Source organism: Castor canadensis, chromosome 10 (assembly GCF_047511655.1).
Source record: "Castor canadensis chromosome 10, mCasCan1.hap1v2, whole genome shotgun sequence".
Classification (NCBI taxonomy): Eukaryota; Metazoa; Chordata; class Mammalia; order Rodentia; family Castoridae; genus Castor; species Castor canadensis.
In genome coordinates, this window is record NC_133395.1 from 116,189,980 (window position 1) to 116,214,819 (window position 24,840).

At 36.5% G+C, this 24,840-nt stretch overlaps 1 protein-coding gene across 1 annotated transcript in view; it reads right to left on the bottom strand.

Moving 5' to 3' along the window:
- Dnah12 (dynein axonemal heavy chain 12) overlaps positions 1-24,840 on the bottom strand; it is a 201,843-nt gene that overhangs the window by 161,020 nt on the left and 15,983 nt on the right. Inside the window, exons 7-15 of the mRNA XM_074044013.1 lie at positions 21,344-21,416; positions 20,614-20,772; positions 20,272-20,467; positions 18,483-18,671; positions 17,789-17,945; positions 17,064-17,155; positions 10,669-10,847; positions 9,689-9,824; positions 4,430-4,555 (exon numbers count right to left, since the gene is read on the bottom strand). Coding sequence (XP_073900114.1) covers positions 4,430-4,555; positions 9,689-9,824; positions 10,669-10,847; positions 17,064-17,155; positions 17,789-17,945; positions 18,483-18,671; positions 20,272-20,467; positions 20,614-20,772; positions 21,344-21,416 — 1,307 coding nt within the window. The remainder of the gene's footprint in view (positions 1-4,429; positions 4,556-9,688; positions 9,825-10,668; positions 10,848-17,063; positions 17,156-17,788; positions 17,946-18,482; positions 18,672-20,271; positions 20,468-20,613; positions 20,773-21,343; positions 21,417-24,840) is intronic.

Consider the following 24,840-nt stretch of genomic DNA (forward strand, 5'->3'; position numbering starts at 1 on the left):
TGTTGATTGTGTCTACTCTTCAACAAAATTGGAGAAAAGGGCAGAACAGGTTCTGCCTAGAAGCGAGGGGTGTGTGTGGTGGGGGGAGAGGGTGGGGAGAGAGCTAAGGGGAGAAATGACCCAAACAATGTATGCACATATGAATAAATGAATAAAGAAAATAAATAAATAGATAAATTGGGGGTACAGCCCCTTTTATCCCCAGGGGAGTACTTTGGCTTGCCCCTGATAAAGGAACAAGTAGAACCCACGGTGTGGACGGATGGACATATTGTGGGATGGGCATGAATGGTGGTCCCAGTCCCAATTCATCTCAAGGACCCCTCTTGGTTTCCCCATCAAAACCAATATCCTTTATAACCGGAAGTTAAAGAGGGACTAATTCCCATTATTAAAGACTTAAAGAGACAGGGACTGCTAACAGAATGCTCCAGCCCCTATATTCCTCTCGGTGTCAGGAAGGGACCTAACAAATGGAGGCTAGTCCAAGATCTCTGCCTGATCAATAAAGCAGTACTGCCTCTCCACCTGTAGTTCCAAGTCCCCATATGCTTTTAGCCCAAATACCCCCAAGCACTGCTTATTCCTCTATCCTGGACATAAAGGATGCCTTATTCGCATTCTTTTACATCCTAAAAGTCAACCTGTATTTGCCTTAGAGGACCCCACATGAAAGGCAGACAGGTCACTTGGACTGTCCTCCCCCAGGGATTCAGAGATAGCCCCTATCTCTTTGGGTTAGCTCTAACCCAAGACTTGGCAGAGTGGCAATATCCACAAAGTACTCTGCTACAATATGTAGATGAGCTCCTCCTCTGCAGCTGAGCCTGTCATTTCACGAGCTACTGAATCCCTACTAAACTTCCTGGCAGATAAAGGTTAAAAAATCTCTAAAGAAAAAGTCAGGTTGTATCAGTCAAGGGTTACATATTTAGGTCTTGTTCTAGAGAAAGAAATAAGGGCATTAGGAGAAGATAAAATTCATTCAATCCTGATGTTTCCTCTACCTAAAACTCTAAAATAATCGAAGGCCTTTTTGAGGGTGATAGGATACTATAGAATTTGGATCCCAGGATATGCAGACCTAGTGAGACCCTTATATCAGATCCTTAAGAAAGCACAGAAGGATCCCCAGTCTTTTATTGAATGGGATGACAAGTCAGAAAATGCATTCCACCAGTTAAAAAAAGGCCCTTATGACAGCTCCAGCCCTGGGTCTCCCAGTACAGGACAAGTTTCAATTATATGTCTATGAAAAGGGAGGACTGGCCTTGGGTGTGGTGACTCAGCTCTGGGGCACCACTCCCCGGCCAGTAGGCTACTTAAGTAAAGAATTAGATCAGATAGCCAAGGGATGGCCAGTCGCTGCAGTTAGCCTTCTAGTGCCTGAAGCTCAAAAATTTATCCTAAACTGGCCCCTGACAGTTTATACCCCACACAACCTAGAGGAAATTTTAAACTCAAGGGAGATTACTCTAATAGTTTTAGGGATAACAGCATTGATTGTGGCCCTTGCTGGAGTCAGCTATGGGGCGATTACCAATCATGTCACTGCAAAAATCCTAACCAAAGTAGTAGACGGCACCTCTGACCAGGCAGGCCTTGCCATTGAGGACATGCAAAGGTCTTTGTCATCCCTTGCCTGTATGATCATGGGACCACCGCCTGGCCCTAGATTTGCTTTTGGCTAAATAAGGAGGCATATGTGCTATCACCAATACTTCCTGTTGCACATATATAAACACTTCAGGCATTATAGAGGAACGTGCAGATTACATTCTCCAACAGGCCAAGTAGCTTCAAGAACAGTCCTTCAAAACTTGGGTACCTACACAAGTATGGGACCAAAAATAATCCTGGCTCCCCTCCAGGACTTGGTTCCTACCCTTTCTGGGGCCTATAGTTGCCATTATTCTCTTATTTGTGTTTGGGCCTTACATTTTAAACTTGTCAAGTTTGTTTCTTCTCGCCTAGAATCCATCAAACTACAGACGCCCCTGATGGAGATAAAATGACCTACCATCACAGTCCCCGCAATAACCCCTCTCGTGGTCAGCCCTGATGCTGCAGGACCCTTCATTGCCCCATCATCAAGAAGCAGTCACTGAATAGATTTTGTTGTCCCTATTCCTAACAGCAGTTAGGGTGATCATTGAAAGAGGGGACTTTAAGGACAGACTGCAGTAGGTCCCAAAAGGTGATAATTAGCCAAGGAGACACTTTTCCTTCCCAGGAAATGTCTGCACCAGAGAGACATCTCTGCCTTCGAGCAATTTTTTAAAAAGGCTATAAAACCCAATTTCCAACCTGGCCAACGGACCACTAGTTTCTGAGTACCGCTGCATGCCCCATGCAGCCTTTCTCTTCTCTTCTCTACAAATAAAATCTTTCTGACTTCTGCTGCTTGAGTCCGCCTCTGCTTTCAATCTCAGAGCGGACCAAGACTCCCCAATACCTGAAAATTCCTGTGTGCCATCTGTGTATCAACTATTTATTGAGCAAATACTTACCTTACCTACATTACCATAGGCATTATTATTTTTATTTCAGAGATGAAGAAATTGAGGCTTATGGAAGTCAAGGGGCATATCCAAGGTCACAAAATCGCAAAAGACAAAGTCTAGATTAGAACTTGGGTATATATTATTGAAGCCCATGCTTTTCACTACTATTTCATTTTACCTTCCAATATAGGGTAAAAAAAAATTGAGATTTTTTTCTTTCGGAGAGGGTAGGGCTAAAGTTTGGACTCAGGGCTTCATGGTTGGAAAACAAGCACTCTACCACTTGAGCCATGACTCCAATCCATTTTGCTCTGGTTATTTTATAGATGGGGTCTTGCAAACTATTTCCCTGGGCTGGCCTTGAACCTTGACTCTCCCAATCTCAACCTCCCAAGTAGCTAGGATTACAGGCATGAGCCACTAGCACTCAGTGACAAACTGGTATGTATTAAGACTTTTTCAAATTCTGAATTACTGTGGGCATACATCGAGACACCCCTTTGAACATCAACTTAAATATTAATAACAAAAAACAGGACTGTAAAATAGGTACAGTGTGTGAAGGGGTACTAGTGGGAGGGAGGTGGGTCAATGAAGGAGATTAAGGTGACAGTATATGGTTGACAGACTTCATATACCTATATGAAATAGAATTAAGAAACCTCTTGCAAAATGTGGTATCTATACACAATGGAATTTTATGCAGCCATGACGAACAACGAAATGTTATCATTTGCTGGTAAATGGATGGAATTGGAGAACATCATTCTGAGTGAGGTTAGCCTGGCCCAAAAGACCAAAAATCTTATGTTCTCCCTCATATGCAGACATTAGATCAAGGGCAAACACAACAAGGGGATTGGACTATGAGCACATGATAAAAGCGAGAGCACACAAGGGAGGGGTGAGGATAGGTAAGACACCTAAAAAACTAGCTAGCATTTGTTGCCCTTAACGCAGAGAAACTAAAGCAGATACCTTAAAGCAACTGAGGCCAATAGGAAAAGGGGAACAGGTACTAGAGAAAAGATTAGATCAAAAAGAATTAACCTAGAAGGTAACACCCACGCACAGGAAATCAATGTGAGTCAATGCCCTGTATAGCTATCCTTATCTCAACCAGCAAAAACCCTTGTTCCTTCCTATTATTGCTTATACTCTCTCTACAACAAAATTAGAAATAAGGGCAAAATAGTTTCTGCTGGGTATTGGAGAGGGAGGGGGAGGAGTGGGTGGTAAGGGAGGGGGTGGGGGCAGGGGGGAGAAATGAACCAAGCCTTGTATGCACATATGAATAATAAAAGAAAAATGAAAAAAAAAATAAAAATAAAAATAAAAAAATAAGAAACCTCTTGCAATTGCTTTAAGGGGAGCAGGGAAGGGGTTAAGGGGAAAAGATGATGAGGATAATGTAACTAATGTACAATACAAGCCTAATTGGAATTGTCACTATGAATCCCTGCCATATAATGAATATATTCTAATAAAAAAATTATAAAAAATCTTTGAACTTCTTTTAGTCTGGTATAAAAATCCTGAATCTGCTATCCCTGATATCTGTGATATTGAAGAAGCTATTTAACTTGCTTGAATTTCATTGTTTTCTTCTATAAAATGGTGGAAATAGGGACATCTTGGATTGTATGAATATTTGGTGATTTTATAAATGGAAAGCACTTAGTTTAATTCTTACTATTATTAATTTAGATAATTGTTCTGATGTCTTTAAAGTTAGCCCCATACTTACCAAACCCTGTGACTTAAGCCTAAAAGCCATTCCTAAATCAGCAAGGCCATAAATGTTTCCTTTTCATGTACTGACACATGAAGTTCTTAAAGTTAGATGGCAAGTAGGTATGCAAATTAAATGTGTACACTATGCTTAAAATGTCAGAAATCAAAATACATACCAAAAATATATTTACCTCATCATTTTCATCAAAGACAGGATTAATTTTCCTAGGCCACATGAGGACAGCTGCATTTAAAGCTAAGTCTTCTTGAGGAAACAGATATACATCTAAAAAGTAACTCAGCCGGCGTTTAGACTCCTACAAAAGAAACTTGAGATATATCATACAGAAAATCTAAGGCATTATGAAAAAGAAAAGAAGCAGTAATCTCTTTAACATTCTTTCAAATTTCAATGTAAGTCAAATTATTAACTGACATTTCATGCATTGCTAAATCACATGGGCATTTCAATAGCTGTATACTTATTTGACATTAGTCCACACAATTGTATTTTTATACTGACAATAAAGCTTTGAAAGTTTTCACATGCAGTCGACCTAATATGAAGACACTCTTGGTCTTTCTGGTATATGACTAAAAAAAAGTGATGAAATGCTCAGCAGCCCGTGAAACTTTGCATTTTAAAAGATTTTAAGTTGTTTTTATGCTTATCATTTTTTTGTTTTAAATCTTTGGTGATAAAGATTCTAGTATCTTTTGTTTTGTTTGTATCTTCAGTAAATCTTTTTTGACTACTTGGCATTACAGCAGTAGTCCAGAAAGAGCTTGAGGGTAAATGGCAAAGTGGAAAAACTCCAAAACAACAGATTTATCTGCACAGAGATGTTGAATGTTTTTACCCTCTATATAATTCATTGATTCGTAGGTTGTGCTGTAGTGCAAAAGTAATCCTGAGCAAAAGAGCAATGCAGGAGGTATTACAATACTAGACTTCAAATTAGACTATGTATGTATATATATATACATGTATATGTATATACATGTATATATATATATATATATATATATATATATATATATATATATATATATATAGTATATGTTACTATGTATAGAATGCATAGTAAGAAAGACATGATACTGACACAAAAACAGACACATAGACCAACAGACTAGAAGACCCAGATATAAACCCACATAACTAATCATCTAATTTGGGGCAAAGGGGTAGTTTGAGGGTTTAAACTCAGGGCCTTGCACTACCACTAAAGCCATGCCCCCAGCCCTCAGCAATCTTGTTTTTGACAAAGGAACCAAAAACATAGGTTGCAATAAAAAAAGACAGTCTCTTTGTGACAAGTGATGCTGGGAAAGAGGATATTCACATGTAGAAGACTGAAACTAGACCTCTATCTTTAACCCTGCACAAAAATCAATTCAAAATGGATCAAAGATCTTAATATAAAGCCTGAAACTTTGAAACCACTACAGGAAAACACTTGAAGATATAGGCATAGGCAATTGTTTTCTTAATAGAACCCCAACTCATGAGATAAGAACAAGAATGGGAATGCATTTGTCAGTTCTTGTTCATATTTCATGAGTTGGGATCCTATTAAGAATGAAGAGACAAGTCACAGAATGGGAGAAAACCCTTCTGCCCTGGGAAAAATGTCCCCTGGCTGTTTCTCTTTCTCTTTCTCTCTCTCTCTCTAGAAGATAAAGCATCAATGCACCAATCAGAATTGAGCTCTGTGACATCCTGGACCCCTGATGGACACTTTGCTTCTATCCAAAGAAGGGGCACTTGATCCCCCTGTGCATCTCAGATCAAAGTCCCAAGCTCAGCAGCACCAGGCAGAATTCTCCATGACTGCTCTGACCTCAGCCCTTGGGGGGCTTATACACTGTTGGTGGGAATGTAGATTAGAGTAACCACTGGAAGTCAGAATGGAAGTTCATCAAAAACTAAAAGCAGACCATATACCTTGGGTATATATACCCAAAGGCATCTAAGTCAACAGATAAGAGAGACACCTGCCCGCTCATGTTTATCATAGCACTACTCACAGTGGCCAAGCTATGGAATCAACCTAGGTGCCCAGCAACCAATGAATGGATAAAGAACATGTGGGGTATGTGCACAATGAAGTATTATTAGCCATAAGGAAGAATGAAATCACGTTGTTTACAGGAAAATGAGTAGAACTGGAGAGCAACCCCCAGATTGAATGAGATAAGCCAAGTTCAAAAAGCCAAATAGTGTATGCTTTTGCTCATATGCAGAGTCTAGACCTAAAATGATGATAATAACACTAATAATGGGACATAGGTGTAAAAGGAGGACTATATCAGGAGAATCAGCAGGATGGTGGAGAAAGGAAAGGGTACTAGTATGTATACACACACACACACAAACACACACACACACACACACACACACACACACACACACACACACATGAAGATAGCATAATGAGACCCACTAAATACTGTTTGAAAAAGGCAAGAAGGAGAGAGGGAGGTTAAGGGACTATAATAGAGAGGGGTGAAACCTATCAAAGTATATTATACGCATCTACAAAAATATCACAAAGAAACCACTTTACACCACTAATGTATGGTAATAAAAAGTAAAAAGAATTAAAATACACATTTAAAGCCTAAGTTCAGATTTCAGCTTTATACATTGTATATGTATATATAATATGTATAAAAATATAACTTAGATAATGATCCATGCAATTTATTATCATAAGAAATTAAAAGAGGAAAGCACATGATCATCTCAATAGATGCAAACAAGTGTTTAATAACATTCAACATCCAATCAAAATAATTTTTCAAATATAGTAGCATATCACTAGCCTGGTGAGAATACCTATAAAAAATCTACAGCAAATGCTATAGTTAATAGTGAACCTTGAGAGTTTTCCTTCTGAGGAGGGAATAAAGATGAGAATGCTTGCCGTCATCTGCTGCTATTCAACATTGTATGTTGCTTGCTAGGCAGGTGCTCTCCCACTGAGCTAGGCCCCAGTCCCCTTTACTTTAGTTATTTTTTTTGGATAGGATCTCACATCTTTGCCCAGGCTGGCAGGGACCATGATTCTCCTATTTGTGCTTCCTGAATGGCTGGGAAGTCATGTGTGTATTGCCATGATCAGCTTACTGGTTGAGATGGGATCTTGCTAACTTTTTGGGACTGGCCTTGAACATGATCTTTCCACTCTCCACCTCCTGGAAGCACCTGGTCAGAAAAAATCTTGATCTCAGATAGGAATGATTTCTTTGTGGGGAGGTTGGGGAGGTGCTGAGGTTTGAACTCAGGGTGGGTCTCATGCTTGCTAGGCAGGTTCTCTACTGCTTAAGCCATTCCGCCAGCCTTAGGGAAAGATTTCTTAAACAACACACAGAAAAGAACTAGATATAAAAGACAAGAGTGATCCATTTTAACGTCAAAATTAAGAACTTCTATCTGTCAAAAACACTACTAAACAGCTAGAAAAAATTATAGCGTGAGAGAAGAGATATTTATAAGCAATCTATTAAAAACTACTATGTAGAATTATATACTTAAAAATGATTATAACCATTACCACAAAAAACTGGTTATGGTTATGATAACCAGATGTGGTGGATCATGCCTGTAATTCCAGTTACTTGAGAGGTAGAGCTAGGAGAATCACAGGCCCAGGCCAGCCCAGGCAAAGTATGAGATTCTATCTGAAAAACAAACTAAAAGCAAAAGAACTAGAGGCATGGCTTAAGTGTTAGAGAGCAGTGTGAGGCCCTGAGTTCAATCTACCAAAAAAAAGTTACAATGGTTATTTTCATGTTATATATATATTAAACTACTAAGAATCAATAAGAACAAGATGCATAACCCAAAAGAAAACATGGCAAAAGATATGTATTAGCATTTCATTTGGAGAGAAACTCCAAATGGCCAAAGGCATATGAAAAATGTTCAGATCTATTTGTTTTCAGGAAAATGCAAATTAAGGGCTGGGGGGCATAGTACAAGTGGTGGAGGTGGAGGTGCTTGCCTAGTAAGTGTGAGGTCCTGATTCAATCCCCAGTACCACAAAAGAATTGCAAATTAAAAATACAATACAAGTTTAGCACCAGTAACTCACACTTTCAATCCTAGCTACTTGGGAATCTGAGATCCGAAGGATGACAGTTCAAAGCCAGCCTGGGCAAGTTTGCAAGCCCTTTCTCAACAGAAAAAAGCTGGGCATGGTTGCACATGCCTGTCACCCCAGGGGTGGTCCAGTCTGTCCTGGGCAAAAAGCAAGACGCTTATCTCCAAAATAATCAGAGTAAAAAGGGCCTCATGGGGTAGAATACCTGTTTCAAAAATGCAAAGCCCTGAGTTCAAACCCCAGTACCACCAAAAAAACAATACAATTTACCCAACACACTGGCAAATTTCAAGATAGCAAATATAGGTAAAGATGTAAAATAATAGGCATCCCCTGTACGCTGTTGCTAAATTGAATCTACCTTGGAAAAGAATTGTGCCTTAATTAGTAAAGGAAGAAAACATTTGACACCTGAGAGAAAAATGCATGAATATATGCAGCAGGATCCATGTATAGATATGTTCTAAGCAGCATTGCTAGTAATAGCAAAAATGAAAAACAACTAGATAACCACAACAGTAAAATTTAAAAAATAGATTATTTATAGTGATAATATGAAATGAACTACTACACAGCCATGAAAATAAACTGAAGGAACATGACATTACTAACATAACCCCGATATAAAAAAAAATATAAATGAGTTGATTCCCTTGGTATAAATATCAAAATCAGACAAAAATCAACTATATTGATTAGGCTTAGATGATAAAACTATAAAGAAGAGTGAGGAAGTGATCACCATCAAAGTCAGGGTAGTGCTCACATCCAGAAAAAAGACAGAGATTGCAATGGGCTTCTGGGGTGTTGAGTTTGTTTCATTCTCTGGTAGTAATTAGTGGCTATTTGCTTTATAATATTCTAAACTGTATGATTTGTGCTTTATGTGACATACTAGTACATCTGTTGTGCTTCATAGTCTAAAAATTTTTTTTCAAAGACAATGAAAGTAAAACACATGTGGATAGGTATGTAATTTTGTGCCAGGGATGGCATAAGCATACTATTAGATATAAAAACTATAAAAGAAAAATGTTTTTAAAAAGTCAACACTGCTTAAGGATGCACAAATAACTGGTGAAACTAAAGAAAATCAAAGATATGATGACTATTAAAGTCAAATGGAAGTCTTTAGGGAGAGAGCAGGAGAGGAAGAGAAGGGAGTGTGATCAGCAAGTCACAGGGAAGACCTGGGGCCGTCCTAGTTCTTGACCTGGATGGTGACAATTCAGGTACTCACTACAAAACTATTTATTTAATTCTGTGTTTTATATTTTCAATATGGTTATCATATTTCACAATGAAAAACTATTTAGAATATGTAAATTTATATTTTCTTACCTGAATCCTTTCAGCCAACTCTTGAATTCCTACTGTCCTAGCTTTTTCTACATAAGATATCAGATCCATCATTTCTTCTGTTGTCTCAGGAACTTTTAATGCATGTTCTTTAATTGCTTCAAATTCACTACAAATACTGACATAATACTCTGTTTTACTATACTTATAGTAATTAACCCATATCATAATTAATCAATTGTACTACTGTGCTAGGTATTACATTAGTTTTAATCTTACAGAAGTTACAGACTCAAAGTTCTTTGGTTTAGAGAAGAAACAAATGACTTAGAAGAACTGAGTGATGAGTTGCTAGAGTACTGGACCACATTCTCTGTCTAAAGAGGAAAGCTGCTTTTTAACTCATTCACCACTATAGCCTCAATGTATAGTCTTCACTTTTTCAAGAAAAGTAAGTCATCTGGAGTGTGTGGGGTGGGGGGGCGTGGGTTGTGTGTGTGTGTGTTTTGTGTGCATGTGTTATCTGATTTTGAAATATTGATAGCAAGCTGAAAATCTGTTTGAAACAAAATAAAACACCATGAGAAAATGATAAAACAAATGTTTATGACACACACACAGCTAGTAGGCTACTAGTTTATGAATCCTATTTTATACCCACCCTACAAAGTCAGTATTGCTACATGATATAAGAAGTAAGTATTAGGGTAAGGAATGATTCCAGATATTCCCAATACCACAAAAAACCTATAGTCTTTTTATTACCATATCTGAAAACTGATTCATTTTCATTTATTTTATTTCATTTTAATCAGAGATTGCCTTAAAACTTAGTCTCAAGCAGTATCAAACAATAAGAACTCAGCCCAATGAGACTACAAAAGAACCTCTAGGAGGCAGCTGTGGAAGTGAAGCTGTAAATACTTACATATTTTAATCTTTTGTTTTTAAATAAGTGTAATTTCAAATGAAATATTTATTTTGGTTCTACTATTCTTAGTATGGTAATTAATTCTACTTACGATTCATTTTCTTTTCTATATTTTGAAGCTATGTCATTTAATAGTACATTTGCAAAGGCTTTTGCTTTGTTTGTCAGGCCTGTCTTCAAATCTTCACAATCCAAACGCACCATAGGGTAATGCACCCACTGAGGCAAAAGTATTATTTCTGAAGCAAGACTGAAAAATTTTTCTATAAACTTAAAAAAAAAAGTGTTTAAAACAAACAAACAAAAAATGGTTAGAATTTTCTAGCTTACCAGCAATTTGATACTACTGTGTTATGGTAAAATTCTTTCTCTTTCTTTTTTAAAATTATTGTTATGCTGGGTGGGGGTATTTTTGAGTATTTGCAAAAGTTCTTACAATGTGTCAAATATATCGTACTTGAATTCACTCCTCTGCTACTTTCTTTCATTCCCCCTCCCCCAATTCTTGGAACAGTTTCAATAGGTTATCATTTTTGCATTTACTTACGTGTGTATACATTATTTGTACACACACCCCGCTGTGTCACCCCCCCCACCCCCGGGTGCAGAATCTGTTCCGCCCTCCTGTTCTCTGATTTTGTAGAAGAGAAAAACATAAAAGATAGTAAGAAAAACATGGCAGTTTTGCTGGTTTGAGATAAAGATAGCTATACAGGGAGATTCCTTGCGTTGTTTCCATGCACTTGTGTATTGCAACCCAAACTGATTCATCTCTACCAGACCTCTTTGCTATTCCTGTTCCTCTTCCCATAGTGGCCTCAGCCAGTTTAAGATCACTGTATTCGTTCTTCAACCACATTGAAGTTTTTGGTTTCCTTCCCTTGCCCTATCCCTCACGTTTACAGTCTCCCCTTAGTGTGATCCATGTCCAATAATCTTACTGCATTCTTAATCATATAAATGCAAGCCTTTTTTTTTTTTTTTTTTGCTAGATGACTAAAATTTTTCTCTTTGTTACATAAATTATTTTTTTTCTCTTGGCACCAGGGATTGAGCCTAAATCCGCAAAATACTAAGCATATGTTCTACAACTGAGCTACACCTCCAACCTCCATAAATTTTTTTAAATTTATTTTTTCGGTAAAGAATTTGTCAATTTGCTATTAAATATACAGTATGATGCCATTTATAAACATCAAAACCTGGACATTTTACAAGGTAAAATTTCCCTCAATAATTTTTTTTAATTATCCAAAGTTAACTCATTTCTCTGTATTTAGAAACAAACCTATATCATGACAATTTGTTTAGCTGACATCTACTTGCTTTTGCCCTTACTGACACATCAATCTTTAGGAAAAGATATATAAGAAACTTTTTGGTTTGGGTCAAATAATTCAGGAGAAAAATATTATAGTCTGCCATCACCAAAGTTCCAAGATACTGAAATTTTATCAAATTCTTAATACCCAAACACTGGGATAATTTTAAAAATTAAACAAAGTAGTTTGGAAGAAATAAATTGGATTTTTTGTGAAAGTGAAACATATCTATCAACTTTGGACAAACTTTGATTTATTTTACCTTTAATGTTTCCATCCACTTCTTCTTTACCCCTACTCCTACTTCTAATCCTCTTATTCTTTCTTAAGAAGACTCTCTTTTATTTTCCTCTCTCAAATCTATCCTATTCTTCTAAAGTCTTCAGTGTTCGGTGGTGTGAGCTTAAATTTTTCAAAGTTCAAGGGCTCAGAAGACATTAATAATTAATTCAATGATTATCTGGAGTAACTGCCTTGTACTTGGTGGGAAATAGAACAAATAGAAAGTAGATAGAGCTGATGGCAGATGAATTTCACAGTGATGAAGGAAGAGAAAACACAAGATTTCAGTATATCTTTCATATAAACTTGTCATGGAACAAAATTAAACAACAACATTTAAAGAATTAAACTACAACATTTAAAGATGCCTGTGTAGGTAGTAAAACCATAAAAGAAAGCAAGAAATGTAAGATTATAGCTACCAATAAAGATAGGAGACAGTTATAAATGGAGAGAGGTACATGGTAACTTCTGAGTTGCCACAAAGTTTTAGCTTTTAACCTACATGGTTATTTACCATGTAACTTATAAATGCCTACCAATCTGTATAATACATGTTTTACAAGTGTATATATGTTATATTTTATAATTATATAAAATTTCAATGAAACATTGTAAACATACAAAAGTAGGCAAAATGTACTCATCATCCAGCTAATCTTTTTACTCCATACCCCTAAGCAGTCCTCTATCATGTTATACTTGTACACAAATCCCAAGCATCAACAATTTCATCTGTATATGTGTCCATAATTATTTTTAAGGTGTTGGGAATTAAACCCAGAGCCTTGCTCATGATAGACAATCACTCTACCACTTGAGTTGTACCACCTGCCCTTCTCTTTTTATTGTATTATTTTGTTTTTGGGACAGGGTCTTGCCAGTACCTTTACCAGGACTGGCCTCAAAATCATGATCCTCCTGCCTTCTGAGTAGCTGGGATTATAGATGTGTGCCACCATGCCCAGCTTATTTGTCCATAATTTAAAAATAGACATACTTTCTCAGCCACAGTATATCAAATACTGGCAAGGTAATCCAGGGATAAGGTACTAAACCTAACAGTAAAATTTTCAACAGTCACACAAACCATCCAGAAATCATTACAAAATTCTAGAAAATGTCACAGCTAAATAGCAGACCTAAAGAAAGAATCATTGTGAGAGCTAATGAAACATATGCTTGGCTTAGAAATTTAGGGCTTATAAATACTACAAGTTATGACAAAGACCACAGAAAATTAGCTATTTGCTTAGACTATTTATTGTGCTATTCTCTGAATAACACTGTATCAAGATATATGGCAAAAATAGTTTCTGCCGGGTATGGAGGGGGTGGGGGGGAGAGAGAGGGGGCAGAGTGGGTGGTAAGGGAGGGGGTGGGGGCAGGGGGGAGAAATGACCCAAGCATTGTATGCACATATGAATAATAAAACAATAAAAAAAATTTTTTAAACAGATATATGGTAAAATACAAATGAAAGAAAATACACCATCTGAGTCTGTAAAAGTAATAATGCATTTATGAATTCATAATAGTTTCATGAACACATAAAAATGAGGTAAAAAGTTTACGACGTGCTCTTTGAGCCTGTAGACCTAAGCAATTCAGAAAGCAACTGAGTCACTCTCATTGTTAGACACATTGATCTCCTCTTTATCATTAAAGAGCTCTGCTCCTAGCACAGCAACATGCTGGACTAAAATGACCACATTTCCCAGGCTCTCTGCAGATGGGATGGCCAAGGAGCTGGGAGTTGAAAATCTTTCAGTAGGGCTAATAAAAACTTTCTTGTACCTTCTCTTTTCTTCTTGCCTACAAAACACATAAGATGACTGGAGTCTCAGTCACCATCTTGGACAATGAGGTGATTTTGAGGTTGAAATTCATAAACTGTGGATGGTGGTGCCTAGTTTCTGATGATTTTGTGAAGTTGCCAAACCATCCCTGGACCCTGTCACCAGTTTTATGTAAAAGTAAGTTCTCAATTTGTTTAAGGAACCACAGTTATATCTCTCTTATAGTTACAGTTGCAATTTCTAACTTATAAGTATCACCTTTAGGGTCATCCAGAACTGTGTGTGAATTATGCACAAAGGACCCTGAGTAGCAAAAGTAATCTTGAGCAAAATAGAAATGCTGGCATTATCACAATACCAAACTTCAAATTATACTACAGAGTCACAGTAACAAAAACCATGATGCTGGCATAGAAACTGCACGTAGGTGAATGGAATAGAATAGAGGACCCAGAAACAAGCCGAAGCATCTATAGCCATCTGATTTTTGACAAAAAAGCCAAAAACATACACTGGAGAAAAGACAGCCTCTTCAACAAATAGTGATGGGAAAACTGAATATCCACAGGTAGAAGACTGAAACTAGATCATGCTTACCCTGAAAGTGGATACAAAAATCAATTAAAAATGTATCAAAGACCTTAATGTGATACCTAAATCTTTGAAACACAGAAAAGCATAGGGAAAACACTTCAAGAGGCGGGCATACACAGCAACTTCTGGAATAGGGCTCTAATAGCTCGGGAAATAAGAGCAAGAATTAACAAATGGAGCTGCGTTAAATTGAAAAGCTTCTGCACAGCAAAGGAAACAATTACCAGGGTGAAGAGACAGCTTACTGAATAGGAGAAAAATCTTTGCCAGCTACTCATCTGACAATTAATATACAGAAGATTTAAAGAGCTCAAATATTAAATATAAAAAAATCCAATCAACAAACAGTTCTCAGAAGAAGTACAAATGGTCACTAAGTACATGAATAAATGTTCAACATCCTTACCCATAAAGGAAATGAAAATGAAAACCACACTGAGATTCCACCTCAACCCAATCAGAATAGCTATCAAGAAAACAAGCAACATAAATTCTGGTGAGGATTTTTTTTTTTGCAGGGGGCGGGGCAGGGAATGGAATCCTTATACACTGTTGGTGGGAATGTAAATTAGTCCAGCCACTATAAAAATCAGTATGAATGTTCCTGGAAATATGAAAAATAGAAAGTCAGGCATAGTGGCCCAAGTGGCCCTAACTACTTGGGAGGTAGAGATCTGGAGGATTGTAGTTCAAGGCCAGCTCCCACCACAAAAAAAAAAAAAAATTCATGAGACCCCCACCATCTCTCCAAAAAGAAAAGAAAAGAGCTGGCCATGGTGGTGACAGCATGCCAACCTGGGCAAAAAGTGAGACTCTATCTCCAAAACAACCAGAGTAAAAAGGACTGAAGACATTGTTTAAGCAGTAGAGCATCTGCCTAGCAAGTACCAAGTCTTGAGTTAAATATATATGCAAGTAAAACACCATGGTAAAACCCCATGGTATTGAGCAATGAACATATAGTTTTAAAAATGTGGACTAGTCCCATTAATAATGGGAGAGGGAGTATGAATGGAGAGAATAACGGAGAGTGAATATGGTCAATGTACTTCATATACTTGTAGGAAAACAGAACAAGGAAACCTAGTGAGATCACTTTAAGTGGTGGGAAAATGACTGTGGGAAGTAAACCTCACCAAGGTACACTGTAAGCATCTACAGAAATGCCACAATGGAACCCTCCTATACAACTGATAAATGATAATAAAAATGTTTTTTAAAGGACAGTACCACCAAAAAAATTAAAATAAAATCTAAGTTGGGGATGGTAGCATGTGCTTGTGGTCCTACCTACTGGGAATGCTGAGAGGATCACATGAGTCCAGAAGTTTGAGACCAGTCTGGGAAACAAAGTGAGACCTCTTCTCAAAATATAAGCAAATAGGGCTGGCAGAGTGGCTCAAGCAGTACAGCGCCTGCCTAGAAAGTGTGAAGCCCTGAGTTCAAACTCCAGTACCAGCAAAAAAAAAAAAAAAGCAAATAAATAAATGAATCAAACAAACCTAGTGCTGGGAGCACAGCTCAGTGGTAGAGCAGTTGCCTAGCATGCATAAGGATTCAATCCCTTCCTTGGGCAGGGGGAATAAAAAGCAAAATTAAAATCTGAAGAGTCAATAGAAAGGAGGAAGATGAAGAAATACAAGCTGAGCAAGGCTCCTTGAAGAAATAGGCATCTTTTCTTATTCGGTTGCTTTCCCCCTACTGCTGCTAAAATTATTTTTCTAAAACTCAAATTGAAGTATATTACTTCAATGGCAAAAAAGACCCTTCAGAACAAAGCTCAGACTTGAGCAAGATTTCCCCATGTGTCTCCAACCTACATTTCCAACTTCATCATATTCTAATTCTGCCACGGACTGGATTCCTGCTAACTATTCTTAAACTATTTTGATTCATTTGATGTTCTCTGAATACCTTTGAACAGTTTGAAGTTTTGTTCATTCTCTATCAATCGACATCTAGAACTAGGTATGATGTTCACCTTTAACTTCAGCACCTGGCTCATCTCAAAACAAACACACACACACACACACACACACACACACACACACACACACACTCGCCAGACTCACTTTTTGTTTTTTGCAGGAAACCTTCAGTTTCAAAAGCAAAAGCAATCATTCCCCCTGTGTTCCCACAATACTTTGTCCACATCTCCACATCTCCATTCCAGGATTAACCTCAGTATTCCATAGTTGTTATTTCTATATTAGACTTCCAGGTCAAGTTTAAGCTCCTGAGAATAGAATCTATGCATTGTTTATTTTTGCAATACCAACATCTGAGTAGATATCTGAATGTGTGAAGATTTTTTTGTTAAATCAACAGATAAGTAAATGAATGACTAAAGAAATTATGAGGTAACATGAGTTTAATAAGATGATGTTTGTAAGAAATTCTGTTACTTTAATTGAAGCACTTATACCTAGAGTAAAAAAGATCCCATTTTCTGAAAACATTCAATAAACAAAAATAAAATTATTATTTACCTTTGTATATTCATTAAAAGTGTGATCTTCTGCTTGAAAAGTCTTTATCATCTTAACTGCAGTCCCATCAAGGAGCCAATTATATTTTTCAGCTGAAAATTAATACTCTAACTTAAAATCTTACATGCTTTTAATACGATAAAATGCTTTTTGTATTATCATACAATAGGATAGCCTACTCAAACATTGTTATTAATAAAACATGAACATACATAGATTACTACATTTAAAGGAATAAGCGGACTAAAATAAGAGATTTAACAAGCAAAGCAAGTCAAATCATTTTAAAATAAAAATAATAGAGAATTTGAGGGAACAGATAATAAAATATATTAGTCAATAGGCTGTCAAATAACAGCCTATTTATCCTGACCTCAAATACACTTGAGGATACTACAGAGCAATAAAATTAAGCTGCAGGCTTTTCAAAACAATTCTCAGAAATTAACTTAGTTTTAGCCTTGATTTAGCTTCCTCCTTATTTCAACATCTCTTCTTTCTACCCTTTACCATGCTGCTTCCACTGATATTCACCCTTTGGACTAGACAACAAAATTTTAATTTTTGGGGTTTGATCTTTGACTCTTATGAAAGCCATGCTTATGCACACTTCTGGCTCTTCCTGCACTTTCATAGCAGCCCCCAGATAACCAAATATCTGACCAAATTCTAGTTTAAAAATTAAACAATAAAAAGATGTATAATATTAAATATTTCATATATACCATATGTCTCATAATGCATTTTTGCTCCTTGTAAGTTCTCCTGTACTGCTGCCTTCAATGTATTAACAGCCCACTGTGACACATGTTCAGGAAGTTCTGTGTCAAGATTTACAGGTGTTGAAGTTCCTGAGAGCCAAGAGGGTATTGTTTGGACATTCTAACACAAATAAAAATAAAAATGCATGCAATGAATAACTGTACAACTGATCTATATGGAGGTCTTATATAACATTTTTAACATTCTCTTCAGATTTCCATGGCTCAAGAAAAAGTAACTCAATGTAAAATAATTTAAAAGTGAAAAGTTTATAGTCCAATATAAAAGCTTAATCTAGATTACTTTTCTATCATTCACCAAATCTTTATTAACTAGAATGTCAAAGTAGTTATACTAGAAAGCTCTGGAAAGAACAAATATGAGTTAGATCTTATTATTAAGAAGCTCACAACTCAGTAGGGGAAAGAAGACGTGCATAAATGCGTTACTTCATAACTTCAAGAAAAGGTCAGAGGAGGAAAACATCACCTTCAACCAGCAGATGTTTTTAAAGAGAAAGCAACTTCCAATTTAAAATAACATGGGAGAGGAATATAAAAACAAAGAATTATAAACACTAGAGAGATTCAACTCCAATAATTTAAATTCTGAAGTAGAGCCATATAAAGAAACATGATGGATGGAACTAATTAATACCTGCAAAGCTTCAGATATTCGCTCTACCACACTCAAAACAACATCTTCCAAATCTTGAAAGGTGGGATAAAATTCCATTTTATCATCATCAAATGTCAATTCCATCTTAAATATTGGCAGTCTTTCTTGATCTTTTGGGTCAAAGAGTTTTACAAATCCTTCTACAGTTCTCCATAAGAGATCCTTTAGCTGCACAATATCATAAATTACTATTATTTTAGAAAGTACAAATTCAACCTTTAACTAAAATCAGTAAATTATTGCATGTAATTAGATCTTAGAAACCCATTTAGTCCTGAAATTATCATCATTCAGCACAATATATTCTTTTATCAGCATAATATATTAATAAAAAGTCTAAAACAGCAAATAGAACAATATAAGCATATCACAATTTATAAATAGAATATCAACAATTTTTAAATGGCAATGCAGAATTTTCCATATTCTTTAGTAAGTCTGTTTCCAGTGCATAACACATTTCAGAAAACCAAACAACATGGTGAAGACTATAAATAAGGATGGCCTGACACCTGCAGGTGAAAGTGTACAGGGGCTGCACATGCACATAAGGTGTGGGTACCAAAGGTAGCTCATGTTGTTACAAGAGCCAATTGTTAAATGTCCAAAAATCTGGGGAGCTGCAATCCTCAGCTACTTTAAATCCACTGCAGCAAGAATATTTACATCACAGAAACCATCAAATACTAACATTCAAAGTGCTTTTTCCTCTGGAGGGCCAGATTCCCAGCACACCATGACTAGATGAAGCCACTAGAACTTAAAAATTCACACAGTGTCTCTAAGTATGAAACCAACTGTTGGAAAGTTAGCTCCGCAGACAAATGTGCATCTGAACACTCTACAAAATATTCTTATTTCTTTACTTCCTACTAAATAATCACAGCCCACTTAAGAAAGTAAAGATAGAAAGGAAGCCATGTACACTGGTAACAGGGTCACATAGATATGTAGATATGTATATTATTCTTTAACAAGGCAAAATTCATAGAATTTTTGGAGATCTTCACCGAAAGGGAAAGTTGTTATTCAATATATATTTACAGCAGGGCGCAGGCCCACAGCCTGTAATCCTAGCTACCTGGAAGGCGGAAAGGCCAATCTAGTTTAAAAAAAAAAAAAAAAAAAGACCATGAGACTACATCTCAATCAATTAAAAAAAAAAAAGCTAGCCAGGCGCAGGTGGCTCAGCTAGTAATCCTAGATACTTGAGAAACTGAGATCGGGAGGATCACGGTCTGAGGAGAGCCCAGGGAAATGGTTCCTGAGATCCCATCTCCAAAATAACCAGAGCAAAATGGACTAGATGTGTGGCTCAAGTGGTAGAGTGCTTGCTTTGCAAGCATGAAGTACTGAGTTCAAATCTCAGTACTAGGATAGTCTTTTGCTAACATACGCCAATAAACCTAGAGATAATTAGCTTATAGCATTTAAGCATTCTCAAGTAAGCATTCATAATTTTAACATATATTTCTAGCTTTTCTCTTACTTTTATTTTATTTACTTAATTATTTAGTGGCCATGAAGATCAAATCCAGGACCTCATGTATGCTAGGCAAGTACTCTACACTAAGCTACAGCCCCTCCAGCTCTCTCATTTTAGATTGCTTAAGAAACTACTTTTCTGTTAAATTTGTTTAAGTAAAAATTATAAAATATATTTTCTCAATTTATTTCAAAACAATTATTAGCACTGTGTTTAAATAGCATTTTGTTTAAAATACCAGACTAATTTTAACAATGTTATCATTCAATATAGCATATTTACCTGATTTGACATAAGTGTGGAAACACAGCTATAAAAGGCATCCAATTTGTCAGCCTTAATGCCTTCTAGTGCATCCTTCTTTGTGAAAACACTTATAACCTTTGGATACCATGTGTTCATTATTTTCTCTTCTGCCTTTGTAGCTTGAATTGATAGGTCATTTTTCAGTGATTCACAATCAATTGGGCCTTTAGCTCTATTTAAGAGGAAAGAAAACAATAGGTTGGTCTTTTTTGTTTTGAAGATTTATTAATCAGTTTTAAAAATTATACCATCAAAAATATATGTCAAACAAGGAGACCTTTAAATTTTAAATGCTAATTATTAAATATTGAATTTTACCTAATCCCTGTAAAGTCCAGCAAAACTGTGTTGGCAAACATTGTATAACCAAGGTCCAGTAATAATTTCATAGTTGGATGAACAATGTGCAAATTAGCTAATATTTGATTTCTTGCCTGCACATAATTGGAATGCCAAGGATTGAAATAATCTAGTCCTCTGGAAAAATCAAAACAAAATATCAAACATGATTGAAACAATACACCAAAAATTTTAAGAAATAATTTTCAAGTATGGAATGGCTATTAAAGGAGAAACAGGGGTTTGAGAAGGTGAACTGTGGTCAGCAGTGGGAAACAGAAAATACACTTAATAAAAACATCAAAATCTTGAAAGTACATCATCATCAGAGTAAAGAGCAATAATCTGTGGGTAAGGCAGGTACCTGGGCTGACCCCAATTGTTCTCCTAACTTCCATTCTACTCTGGCTCAGTTACAAAAGATAGAGAGGTAAGAACAAGTCTTTAGGATTATGGAAAAAAAAAGATGGAAAAATCTGCCTGGCATACATCAAAATTTACTCAAGACCAATTTGAGCTATTCATTCATAAAGGTCCTCGTACTTATGTAGGCAGAACTAGATAAGAATAGTGTAGAGAATATGTTTGGATTTTTTTTAGATGTTCAAAATACCATTGAGCTTCACAATTCTAGACTTGCCTGTAAGATCACTTCATTTTAAGCTTATCAAAATCTAGATGAAATACTGTTTTCAAATAATTTACTCACACAGGGGACTCAGGTAAAGGGCCTCCTTCATCTTCAAGCCATTTAACTGGAGGTTTCACAAGAACACTCTTCACTAAAATACACATATGTATTAATATTTCTTGAAAATCTTTGCAAAACCTATTCATATCAAAGCCTAACTTTTACATTGGATAGTATATTTTATTATGCATTCAAACGAGTATAAGAAAAATGTTCTTTACTTGAAATAAAATCAAGCTCTTAGTACTACTTCTGTCTTACTTTGGAGGTGAATTTAGAGAAAAAAGCTTAGTTCTCAGTTTTCTTTTTTTTTTATTCATTTATTCACATGTGCAAACATTGTTTGAGTCATTTTTCCCCCTGCCCCCAACACCCCTCATTTCCAGGCAGAACCTGTTCTGCCCTTATCTCTAATTTTATTGAAAAGAAGACATAAGCATAATAAGAAAAAGTGTTTTTGCTAGAGGAGATAAGAATAGCTATACAGAGAGATTCCTAGCATTGCTTCCATGTACAAATGTGTTACAACCCAAATTGATTCATCTCTAACTGACCTTTTCACTAGTTCCTGATCCCCTTCTCATATTGACCTCTGTTGCTTTAAGGTTCTGTATTAGCTCCTCTGCAGTGGGGACATGAAACACTTAAATGTTTTGGGTTTCTTACCTATCCCCATACCTCCCATATGTGCTCTCCCCTTGTCATGTGACCCAAGTCCAGCAACATTGCTGTATTTGCCCTAGATCTAATGTCCACATATGAGGGAGAACATATGATTTTTGGTTTTCTGAGCCTAGCTAACCTCACTCAGAATGATGTTCTCCAGTTCCATCCATTTACTTGCGAATGATAAGATTTCATTCTTCTTCATGGCTGAGTAGAATTCCATTGTGTATAAATACCACATTTTCTTAATCCATTCGTCAGTAGTGGGACATCTTGGTTGTTTCCATAACTTGGCTATTGTAAATAGCGCTGCAATAAACATAGGTGTTCAGGTGCCTTTGGAGTAACCTGTGTCGCACTCCTTTGGGTATATCCCCAAGAGTGGTATTGCTGGACCATATGGCAAATCTATGTTTAGATTTTTAAGAAGCACCCAAATTTTTTTCCAGAGTGGTTGCACTAGCTTGCATTCCCACCAGCAGTGTACAAGTGTTCCTTTTTCCCCACATCCTCTCCAACACCTATTGTTGGTAGTGTTTTTGATGATGGCTATGCTAACAGGGGTGAAGTGGAATCTTAGTGGGATCAAATGGTTTTGATTTGTATTTCCTTTATGGCTAGAGATGGGGATTTCAAGTGTTTTTTTGGCCATTTGAATTTCTTCTTTTGAGAAAGTTCTGTTTAGTTCACTTGTCCATTTCTTTATTGGTTCATTGATTTTGGGAGAGTTTAGTTTCTTAAGTTCCCTGTATATTCTGGTTATCAGTCCTTTGTCTGATGTGTAGCTGGCAAATATTTTCTCCCACTCTTTGGGCGGTCTCTTCAGTTTAGAGACCATTTCTTTTGTAGTGCAGAAGCTTTTTAATTTTACGAAGTCCCATTTGTCCATCCTTTCTCTTAGTTGCTGAGCTGCTGGGTTCTATTGAGGAAGATCCTTCCAGAGTGTTTCCTACTCCTTCCTGTACTAACTTCAGAGTTTCGGGTCTGATATTAAGGTCCATGATCCATTTTGAGTTGATACTAGTACAGGGTGATAAACATGGATCTAGTTTCAGTTTCTTGCAGACGGATAACCACTTTTCCCAGCAACATTTGTTAAAGAGGCTGTCTTTTCTTCATCATATGTTTTTGGCACCTTTGTCAAAAATAAGGTGGGTAGTGTGGATTCATATCCAGGTCTTCTATTCTGTTCCACTGGTCTTCATGTCTGTTTTTGTGCCAGTACCATGCTGTTTTTATTGCTATTGCTGTAATATAGTTTGAAGTTGGGTATTGTGATACCTCCAACATTGCCCTTTCTTGCTGAGTATTGCCTTGGCTATTCACAGCCTCTTGTGTTTCCAAATGAATTTTAGGGTAGATTTTTCAATCTCTGTGATGAATGTCATTGGGATTTTGATGGGAATTGCATTTAAACATGTAGATTGCTTTTGGTAGTATAGCCATTTTTACTATGTTGATTCTACCAATCCGTGAGCATGGGAAATCTTTCCATCTTCTGTAGTCTTCCTCAATCTCTTTCTTCAGGGGTTGGAAGTTCTCCTTGTAGAGGTCATTCACATCCTCTGTTAAGTGTACTCCTAGGTATTTGATTTTTTTTGAGGCTATTGTAAATGGATTTGTTTCCATATACTCCTTCTCATTTTGTTCATTGTTGGTATATAGAAAAGCCAATGATTTTTGTAAGTTGATTTTGTATCCTGCCACCTTGCTATAGCTGTTTATGGTGTCTAGGAGCTTTTGGGTAGAGTTTTTTGGGTCTTTAAGGTATACGATCATAATGTCTGCAAATAGGGATATTTTGACAGTTTCTTTACCTACTTGCATTCCTTTTATTTCTTCTTGCCTAATTGCTCTGGCTAGGAATTCAAGGACTATGTTGAATAGGAATGGGAATAGTGGGCACCCTTGTCTTTTCATGATTTTAGGGGAAATGGTTTCAGTTTTTCTCCATTAAGTTTGATGTTGGCTATAGGTTTGTCATATATAGCCTTTACAATGTTGAGGTTCATTCCTTCTATTCCTAGTTTTCTTAGAGCTTTTATCATGAAGTGGTGTTGGATCTTATCAAAGGCTTTTTCTGCATCTATTGAGATGATCAAGTGGTTTTGTCTTTGCTACTATTAATGTGCTGTACTACATTTACAGATTTGTGTATGTTGAACCACCCTTGCATCCCTGGGGTGAAACCAACTTGGTCATGATGAATGACCTTTCTGACGTGTTGTTGGATTCAGTTTGCCATTATTTTATTGAGGATTTTTGCATGGATGTTCATTAAGGAGATTGTCCTATAGTTCTCCTTTTTGGAGGTGTCTTTGCCTGGTTTTGGGATAAGTGTAATACTGGCTTCATAAAATGTATTTGGCAGTTTTCCTTCCCTTTCTATTTTGTGGAACAGTTTAAGGGGGGTTGGTATCAGTTCTTCTTTAAAGGTCTGATAGAATTCAGCAAAGAATCCATCAGGTCCTGGACTTTTCTTTTTTGGGAGACTTTATTGCTACTTCACTTTCATTTTGTGTTATAGATCTATGCAGGTGATTAATATTCTCTTGGTTCAATTTTGGATGGACATAAGTATCTAGAAATCTGTCCATTTCTTCAAGATTTTCAAATTTATTGGAATACAGTTCTCAAAGTAGTCTCTGATGATTCCCTGGATTTCTATGGTGTTTGCTGTTATCCCCCCTTTTGCATTTCTGATTTTACTGATTTGGGTTTTTTTCTCTCCTCATTTTAGTCAGGTTTGCCAGGGGTCTGTCAATCTTGTTTATTTTTTTCAAAGAACCAGCTTTTTGTTTCATTGATTCTTTGTATGGTTTGTTTGTTTGTTTCTAGTTCATTGATTT